The sequence below is a fragment of the Girardinichthys multiradiatus genome, chromosome 12 (assembly GCF_021462225.1).
Source record: "Girardinichthys multiradiatus isolate DD_20200921_A chromosome 12, DD_fGirMul_XY1, whole genome shotgun sequence".
In the NCBI taxonomy this organism is placed as follows: domain Eukaryota; kingdom Metazoa; phylum Chordata; class Actinopteri; order Cyprinodontiformes; family Goodeidae; genus Girardinichthys; species Girardinichthys multiradiatus.
Genome location: NC_061805.1, coordinates 33,217,341 through 33,227,870, shown reverse-complemented (window position 1 = coordinate 33,227,870; position 10,530 = coordinate 33,217,341). Strand labels below are relative to the sequence as shown.

The 10,530-nt window shown below is 39.3% G+C and overlaps 1 protein-coding gene across 1 annotated transcript; it reads right to left on the bottom strand.

Annotated features, from left to right (window-relative positions):
- Positions 1-4,656: 4,656 nt before the first annotated feature.
- On the bottom strand, positions 4,657-9,313 carry zgc:158398 (uncharacterized protein LOC568894 homolog). The gene is made up of 7 exons (XM_047381798.1): positions 9,155-9,313; positions 7,935-8,128; positions 7,272-7,542; positions 7,090-7,189; positions 5,232-5,373; positions 4,999-5,139; positions 4,657-4,879 (listed from the first exon to the last, which is right to left on the bottom strand). Exons 2-7 carry the CDS (start codon positions 8,091-8,093, stop codon positions 4,859-4,861), a joined length of 834 nt encoding a protein of 277 aa, XP_047237754.1. The 5' UTR covers positions 8,094-8,128; positions 9,155-9,313; the 3' UTR covers positions 4,657-4,858.
- Positions 9,314-10,530: the final 1,217 nt, after the last annotated feature.

Here is a 10,530-nt window from a genome sequence, read left to right as displayed (position 1 = left end):
TAGGTTCCTGTGGCTGACCCAGCCCCTGACTCCCATTGACCTTTGTATAGACACAGAAAGTCTCAAACCAGACAGCGATCAGAGGGGGATTCTGATGGATTTAAAGACACAATTGCTGGTTTCAGATGCCCACCTTAACAAGCTTGCCCTATAAATACACATTATTATTATTAAGCTAAAAGGTTTACCCAGTATCTTTCATTTTGTCAAATAAGTGGACAAGCGGACATATTATGGGCCATTTTAAATTATGGCAATGACACAACTCTTTGCTCTGCATATAATTCCTCTTATCAGCTTGATTTCCTCTGCTGCACCACAAGTCCACATTGACAGAAACTTGGGAAACTGATCCAAGGGATTTGACCTTATCCACTCATGTCAAAATGGCCATGTGCCAATTTTTCTGCAGTAGGCCATGAGGCTTTGACATACAAGGGTACTATCTTAGGTAATAAGACAACCACCATTGAGCATTATAACATATGATTTTGCCTTCTTATTAGGTATGAGCTCTGACTGAACTACCCTACATGCAGAGATGTATCTGTTACAGCAGGAAAAGGTGCCCTGCCACTCATCAGCCAGTGCAATAGGCATGCTTCTGTAGTCCAATTTCTTTCACGCATGTGTGTTCCTCAGTGGAAGCCATGGATACAAAACGTTCGCCTGTGAAAGGCCCTTGCTTTCTACAGTCGTTCCTTTTGCACCTGGACCTTGAAAGTAAACACCTAAAGGAGCTTCAAAAGCCTCAGAACGTTTGAACTAGGTGAAAAAGTCTGTGCTGTGCTGACCGGGTGCCTGCTGTCCCAGAGGAGTGCCTGCTGGGTGATCAGCCAGAAGGTTAATGTCATTCCTATACTATTTTAATAAACTAGTTTTTACTAAAATGTTATTGAATTGTTTAGTTTATTTTGTGTTGGTGTGTTTTAAAAAAAAAACTGCTCTATAAACACAATTAGCATTCTTTTAGCATAGATTTTCGAGATTTAAATCCCCAAAATGTCAGGAATATTTACTGTGGTGTACTCATTTGAAGACAACTCTTATTTTGAATCATGAGAATGAGTTTGCTTAGTCTCCATGCTCTGGACCTTGTGCTGACATATACATAACCCTGTCCTGTTTAACTTTTTTTTCAAAAAAAGACCTTTGTGTTTAATTTAGCTGAGTACTCCACACCTGAAGAAAAATATGATTATAGTAGGTCATTATTAGACAATGCTGTAACAACATTTGAATATTTCCTCATTATTACTGGAAAACACAGTGGAGAAAGGTAATGTCATTTCTTCCTTTCACAAACTGATGTTCTTATTTATAGTGTCACTTCCTCATTGCGGTTCGCAGCCGATGTGAAGCGGCTGGGATGAGGATCGGCTCCTCCAAGTCCGAGGCCATGGTACTCGACCGGAAAAGGGTGGCTTGTCCTCTTCAGGTTGGAGAGGAGTTCCTGCCTCAAGTGGAGGAGTTTAAGTATCTCGGGGTCTTGTTCACGAGTGAGGGAAGAATGGAGCGGGAGATCGACAGACGGATCGGTGCGGCTGCCACAGTAATGGGGGCGCTGTGCCGGTCCATTGTGGTGAAGAGAGAGCTGAGCCGAAAAGCAAAGCTCTCGATTTACCGGCCGGTCTACGTTCCTACCCTCACCTATGGTCATGAACTTTGGGTCATGACCGAAAGAACGAGATCACGGATACAAGCGGCTGAAATTAGCTTCCTCCGTAGGGTGGCCGGGCACTCCCTTAGAGATAGGGTGAGGAGCTCGGCCATCCGGGAGGGGCTCGGAGTAGAGCCGCTGCTCCTCCACATCGAGAGGAGCCAGTTGAGGTGGCTCGGGCATCTATACCGGATGCCTCCTGGACGCCTTCCTCGGGAGGTGTTCCAGGCACGTCCCACCGGGAGGAGGCCCAGGGAACGGCCCAGGACACGCTGGAGGGACTATGTCTCTCGGCTGGCCTGGGAACGCCTTGGGCTCCCCCTGGAGGAACTGGAGGAGGTGTCTGGAGAGAGGGACGTCTGGGCGTCTCTGCTGAGTCTGCTGCCCCTGCGACCCGGTCCCGGATAAAGCGGAAGACGACGAACGAACGAACTTCCTCATTGCGCGGTGCATGTACAATGTAGCCCCATATGCTTAGGAAGCTGGCTTCCTGGTTTAGATCTGTGTACTTTAAAGCACAATGTAAGAGAACATGAGAGAAAATGGCGCTCTAGACATCTAGAAGAGTTCTACTTAATCAGGAAAAATTGTCTAATGTTGTATAAAAAGATACTTTCTCAAAATTCATGAAAGAGAATAAGAATAATTCTAGGTTTCTTTTTAGTACAGTTGCTAAACTTATGCAGAGTCATAGTTTTGTTGAGCCATCCATTCCCTTAGCTCTCAGAAGTCATGACTTTATGGGATTTTTTTATAAATAAAATGCATTCTATTAAAAATAAAATCATTTGCATCCTACCGAACATGTATACTTCATCCTCAGTAGGTGAGACAGCATTGGAGCTAACTGTAGAACATGATCTGTGTTTGGACTGCTTTAAACCAGTGGAGCTTCTTGAGTTATCAAGAATATTAGCTTCACTTAAAACTTCAACTTGTATGTTAGACCCAATCCCAACAAAACTATTTAAAGGGGGCGCTGCAGTGGCGCAGGGGTAAAATGCACGACCCACATTCAGAGGTTTCAGTCCTTGACGCAACGTAAAGCTGCACATTTATTTTTCGGGGTGGTTCAAAGGGTCATCGAGATTTAGAATGTGTTAAATTAAAAAAATGTAATCTGTTGGAATGTTAGGAATATTTTTCATTTTTCTTGTTTTAAGTGGATATGTGTTTTTATGGAATGGAGATAAACTTTACATTACTGTTGTACAGTTAAAGTACAGTAGTTTTCAAACTGAAAATGTCTTAAGTTCAAGTTACTCTTGTATAATCACATCTGACAGTTATGTCAATGTTATTATTTATTAAATCTACTCAAGTCAGACAAACATACTACAAACCTGGGTCAAGCTACTTTTTTATTTCAATGTTCTATCTGAACTTTGCTCTTAATTTTTGCGAAGCTCTAGATATTGAAGTTGTGTTTTGTCCTTTCCTCACAGCCCACATAGTGGAGCATCCAGCTGATGGATCCCCAGTAGTGATGGGAAACCTGGTTAAGGGTAATGATCTCTGTGACTTCTCCACTTTTCCCCATTTGTCTGAGATTATTTCCGTGGATCAGGTAGAGGTTATTGATGAGAAGGAGTCAGAGTTTCACTTGTCTTCTGGAAGTTGCAGAGGCTCTTGGGGTTTCTAGAGAGGACTCTAGGGATTACGACATGAGCTCCAAGGTAGAAAGGGATAATGATGATGAGGAAAATCTTTCACCACAAATTCACTTTGGCAAGGGGCTTCTTCCGCACTTCAGATTCGAACGTGAACTAGACCTCCAGGATTATCATTATTCTCAAGTGTTCTATAATGAAACCTCTGCTGAAGAAACGTTATGCCCTTCCTTTTGGTGTTATTACAGCAATTTATGTTAAATCCCATAGATTTACAGTGACTGCCACATTTACCACAGGAATCTAACAAAACCTGAAGAAAATTTATGTTTTACCGGAGTAGCAATGTGAGACTTATATGAAGCCACTTTTTCTAAAAGAAAATGAACAAATTATAAAATATTTTAGGTTGTTGTTAAATATTTAATGTCTAAAACAAACATTTATAGGTTGTCAGATGCATTACAGTAATGCTGCAATGTCATGCATAGAATCTGCATGTTTGCTTCATTAAAAAATTGCTGAAAAATCTAAACTGCTTCATTAAATGAAGATTTGCTCTCCACTCTTCCTTTCGAGTTTCCTTACTACCTGCTTGCATGTGTAAATCCTTTCTTGTGTTTTAGCCACCCCCCACCTTGTGTCCACCCTACTTCCACCTGTCTTCCTTCTGTCCAAATAGTCACTCAAACGTCATCCTTGTGACCTTCCTTCCTTTTGTCATATTTCATGGTTTCCCTTTAGATTGCATTTTTAAAGTTTGCCCACAATAGAGCCTTCTGCCATAAAATGATACTCAAATTTAGTACAGAATTAACATAAGAAACTGAGAACTCTGGAAAGTTGAGTCTGGAAAAGTGTACACTTTCTTTTCTATTTTTTTGTGCTTCTAGTTCCTGGTAGGGCCAGATAATGCATGACAGATGAGATATTCTAACCCATGATCAAACCAAAATAAATCTAAATGACCTCCTGCTAGTAGATATTATTTAATGGACTCATAACTACATTTCCTCAGTGGATTATGAGTAAAATATAGAAACTTACATAAAAATGGTTGTCAAAGTGGACACGACAAATCTCCACAGTGGGTATAAATTAATGCTTGACCCGTACAAAACCTCCTGTACAAGACGACTCCATTTTGTGCCCCTTAAGTTGAAATGGCGAAGGGGCAAAATGACCATACCTGTTCCGTCCACTGTGATCGTAATTAAAAGTGATACCACTCTAAAGGGAAGAGTGTTAGAGAGTAATTTCAGAACTCACATTATAATTCTGAAACTGAATTTTCTTTGTAAAGCAATTGATCTGAAAATACAAAGATCTTTTTGACACTAATACATACAAAGAAATATACAATTTGAACTATTATTCAGTCGGTTGTTAAAGCTTTTATATAAATACTTTATTTAGGACATCAGAGCACCATTGTTACATGGTGAGCAGCAATAAACAATTCTGAATTCAAACTACATTATGTAAACTGGTGTGTTGTGAAACCGGGGAGATGGGGAATTAAAAAGTGTTGGCATGTTTTGGTCTGTTTCATCCACCGGATAATTTCTTTACTGTGCAGGACACTTCTTCAGCTTTCAATCAAGGGCTCCTGTAAAAAAAAAAAGTAAAGAAGTTAATTTAGATTAAACAGCTGCTATAGTATGCTCTATGTGACTCATTTTAAAGACAAAGTGATCAAAACTGAGGATCGGTAGTAAAGCTAATTACACTTTGGAAGTCTTGTCCTTTAAGATAGTCGCGGTATGCGGCTGCATTTTTCAGGCTTGCAGCTAAAGAGAGAATCAAACAAATACCAAGCAGACACGCGCTGACTTCAACCAGATGTCGCACCGCCACACTTTGCTCTTCCTAAAAAAAATACAAATTGGAGAATGGATTAAAGGGAGAAAAATAAAACTGACTAGTATCAAGGCAGAAATCAGGATGTTGACACGCCATACCAGTGTTAACATGACTGTCAGTGCAGGGTCGTTCTGAAAGTACAGACTGTAGAAGGTTTGAGATGAGGCTGGCAGCTGATCGGTCACTTCCACAGGAACGCTTGAAATATTTGTCTCGGATGTAGAGCACTCTGGAGGGAGGCTTTTTTAAATATAACACGAGAGTGTATGTTTACAAAAATTAAACAAAAACTGGTCATCTTATTAACACAACTGGTGAATATATGTAAAAAGATTTGAAATAATTTCAGCTTTTATTGTAGTAACAGAACATAATGCTGAATTAAAAAAATATATATTTAAATTTTTATACCTTTACATTATGGGTAAATCAATCCATGTTAAGTAGTAACTCTTTCAACAAAATCACTGTTATAGCATTTATTGGCACCTGTGCTGTTGTGGCCACGGTGGAAGGTTGATTTAGTGTTTTGTTTTGGACAATTTTCCAACTGAAAGACCTTATTTTAGGCTTCCTTTGTGGAGGCCATCAAATTTGTCATATAAAATATCTGGTATTTTAAAGGGTTCATAATGCTGTGCATTGCAACAATCTCAGGACCTTTGGTTGAGAAACAGGGTCGCATGTCACAGCATAACATGTCCTCAACCATACTTAACAGTGGATGAGAGGTGCTTTCCCACATCCATCCACATTCATCTTTTGTTTTATGCCAGTACCACGTTGAGTATATGTGAATATATGTTGAGTATATTGATAACAATTAAGGTCCAAGTAGCAGTTAGAAAACTGCACACGCTCACGTTTGTGATGGTAGGACAGAAAATAGTTTTTGACTTTCATTACTCAGTGCATGTAAATTGTTATAGAGACTTGGTGACCCCAAGATGCAACTTTTTGATGGAGTTCTCTAACAGTGAGCTTTTAAGATGCTTTTGAACCTTCCTCCTCACCGTATGTGGTGCGAAGATAAGTTCATCCAGCTTCAGGCTGCTTTCACTGCTTAAAAACCCACTATCGTGTATTTGTTGTTCGACTGCAGAGCGGGGCTGCAATATGCCAAGCTAAGCAACGTGCAAAATGCAGTCCACTAGTAAGCGTGGCATCTGGCATTTTATTGACCTCTGTGACGCCATCTGCACATATTGTGATGTAAAGAAAAAAGCTGTGATTTGAAATGGCATAGTTAATAATTTGATAGTGAATGTTTAACAGTAGCAGAAATGTTTAGATTATAAAACCTGTTAGAGAACACAATTGTCTTCCCTTACATTTCTCTGGTATCAGCAAGTACCATGTGATGGTCAAAGATAATACTTTGTTAAACCCTTATGCCCTTATTAACATAGTTGCGCCCTTTGTGTGCCCTGCAGAAGGCTTTTCTCTCCTGTTTTCAGCTCTTGCCACGTGGCGATCTCTGCACCTGACGCCTCGTAAGTAAAAACAGCCTTACTGATTTCATTGCAAGTGTTTTAAGCTTTTCAGCTATTGCTTTGACTGCAGACATGGCCCAAAGTAGGTGAGTAGCTTAATTATTGCCTAGCTTATAGAGATCAACACACATCTGCCTTACTGGAATGGCATGTTCCATTGTCTTTCCCATGCTGAAGAGCATCTAAGTGAATCTTGCCTCAGAGAAATTGGAGGCCATGGATCACATATTAAAAGCCCATAGAAGAAAATTAAGTATAAATTCAAAAAACTTTTAGGAGAGCCAATAAATGTAACACAGGAGATTTTGTTAAACATGATTTTTTTCCCCATTGAATAAATGCACTCAAGTTATATGTTGGATTTTTATAAAATTTCTAGTGTAAACTTATGTAGTACGAAAAAGGCCAAAAAGGTAACTATTAAAAAAATATAGATAGCAAATAAACCTATTAATAAACTTACAGAGTCATTGGTAGGATGTATGTTGGAGCACTTATAGAGAGGCATATGTGTTTACTGTCTTCAGATGAGATCTCAAATGTCAAATTAACAAGGTCTTTGTCTAGAAAATTAAATAACAGATTGTTAATGAAATAACAAAAGCTTATTGTCAATTCAAACTAATTAGATTAAAAGAAAACAACCTCCAAGATTAAGCTGACGGGCTGTTATTGTTGTGGACAAACCAATGTCTGTCAGCATGGCACTTGGTGAGGAGGATGTCACCGTCAGAGGAACACGGAGATGCAAAACAGTGACAGAAGAAAGAGGCCTTGTTGTATTTACTGATGTTTTTTTATCCTTTTCCTGCGTTGTCCGCAGTAGCGATATTGGGAATGCGTGGACTGGAGAACTTGCATTTTCCTTCTCACACAAATAAAACTTTGAGAGGGATGAAAGTAGTGTATTCCAGTCCTGCAAGAACAAGAATAAAAATGAATGCCAGAGTAAAACAGCATCCAACCCTGGAATACCTGGAAAAATAATCCAAGAAGGATAGTTGTAAATCATATTCCTATTCCTATTCAAGTCAATGACTCAACAACATGGAAAGCATCACATGTGGAGCAGCTTAACTAAGTAAAATATATACAAACATACATAGTGCAAACAACACTATGTAACAGCACTCTAATAAAAAGCCCTTACTTATTCCAACACTTCCCTGGGTGAATGACCTTTCATGCTTGCATGCATAAGTACATTCAATCTCTTTGTATTCATAGGTTAGATCAATTCTTGACATCATAAAGTGTTTCAACATATCACCCAGTGTTCAGCATGAATGAAGTTAAATGAATCCTTACCTGTGCTATGTCAGGGTTAGGTAGCGTGTGAGAGTTGCTGTAAGAGCTGAGAACGATGAATGACAATGCAAGAGTTAAGAGGCACAGGAAGAAAGTTGCCCCTGGAGGGTTACGGGATACATATTCTCTGAGGTTAGAGCCTCTCTGCCTGCAAGTCATCCTCAAACTTCCATGTACAGCTGGGATGCTGGAAGCTGCAACCAGAAAAGTATGAAGTCATTACAGCTAAAGCTGGTTTAACAATAGTTTCTCTACCACTGGTACTTTTGTAAACCTTTCAAGTGTTTTATTGTGGCCTGTTTTTTTCAAGTTAGGGTTGAATGTAATTATACTAAACTATTATGTTTTGATCATGATTATCCTAGCTTGGTGCTTACTTTGCTTTGCCCAAATTATTTAAGTAATATAATGTGTTATACGTCATGTAATGTCAGGTCACTGATGTAAACCGCCATAACAAAAATAACCAGTAAACAAACCCATTTGTTTGTTCTTGCAGGAATAGAGTCCTGGGCAGGCCCCTCCTTTTGCTGTGCCCCGAACCAATTGAAATGCAAGCAATTATTACAATGTTTTTCAGCAGAAAGCCCATAATCTAGTCTCACAGTACTCAGCAGTAAGCACGGAAAGCTTACTTCAATGCACATGCATAAATGTAGTACTATATTGTATAAATCTAGTAATTGGGCAACCCCCTTCTGACGCAGCCCTGGGCAACTGCCCATTTCGCCCATACAAAAATACTGAACACACCTTGAATACATTAGCATATAGAAGAAGCATTACTTCAAGTTGGCCTGAAAAACACAAAACAATTGACGGGACATCATGGTTCATGAATGTAGTGTCAGTATGTGAAGAATAAAGATTGGAATAGGAGTATTATGCCAGCCAACAGCCACTCGTAGGTCTAAAAACACTAAAGTGGGTTTTGATTATGGGACGTTACAAATATCACGTTAAGACATAAAGAAATCATGTCAAGCTGTAGAAAACAGGACATATATGGCTATCATCTTGTAGCAGAAATGAAAGATGTTTTAAAATATTCTCAATATGACATAACTTAGACAGAAATACTGAACGTCTGCTCTAATCAACAGCGTTATCAAGCTATCTCTATAGCAGACGTGTACTTGTCATAAGACTCGACAACTTAGAGCAGCACTGTCAATGTTATAACGTTGCTAGCTACGTAGCTACGCATGACACTTCCATACCTTAAACAACGTTTTCAGATCATCGCAGATACCCTGACGTCTGTAAGAAAAGCATCTTAGTGGAAAGTAGATTTAAAGTCTCCAGCAAAGTTTTAATATTAGCGCAGCGGAAATGACAGCGCAAACATAGTCACGACAGCTTTGGCAGTTTACGACCGTACATCACCAGGACGACTGTGATTACGAAAGTCACATGACATAGCCGGTCTGAGTTAGTTGTTTCCAACATATTTATGAATTGCCAACAAAATAGTTTAAACGCTCGCTGAGCCTTTAATGTCAACAATAAGATTTACAGGAATAACTTAAGAAGTTAGAAGATTAAAAAACATAGTAGGCTAATTTAAATCAGAAATAGAAGCTGGGAGTGATATATTTTAGGTGTTTATTTCTATTAATTTTGATGCTTAGGGCTTACATCTAGTAATAGTTGGAAATGTAATTTTTCACAAAATTAAAAGACCAATGTAAAACAATTTTTAATAGAGAAATGTTATGTTACAACCATGCAATGACCTACGCATGTGGAGGACTGCAGCTTTAAAAGTTTTCCAGCTGTCATTGACACCTTCCACAACAAGGGTAAGCCACCAAAGGTCTTTACTAAAGAATCTCGCTGTTCACAGATTGCTGTATCCAAGCATATTAATGGAAGGTTAAGCAGAAGGAAAAAGTGTGGTAGAAAAAAGCTGCACAAGTAACAGTTGTCTTAAGAGGATTTTGAAGCAAAGCCCATTCTAGAGTTTGGGGGAGATGCACAAGGTGTGGACTGGAGTTAGTGCTTTAATAAGAGCCACCACACATAGATAGGCCACTCCTGAAATACTGTCTTTCTTGAGCTAAGGAGAAAAAGGACTGGATCGTTGCTCAGTGATCCAAAATTCTCTTTTCAGATGAAAGTAAGTTGTGCTTTTCATTTTGAAATTAAGGTCCCAGAGTGGAGGAAGAGTGGAGAGACAGAATATAAGTTGTTAGAGCTCCCGTGTTTGCACAGTCAATAATCATATTGGGATCCATGTCATCTGCCAACGTTGGTCCAGTGTGTTTTATGAAGTTCTAAGTCAGCACAGCCATCAAGCAGAATATTTTAGCGCACTTTATACGTCAAACTTGCTGACAGACTTGATGAAGACGCTGATTTCTTTTTTCCAGCAGGACTTTGCACCTGCCTGAAGTACCTAAACCTACTTTAATGACCATGGTATTACTGTGCTTTATTGTCCAACAAATTGCATTGACCTAAACCCTACAGAGAATCTATGGACCATTGTAAAGACGAAAATGAAAGACACCAGGCACAACAATCCCCCTCAATAGTGCCACAGACGGATCCCTGATCAAGTACTAAATACAGGTCCTTCTCAAAATATTAGCAT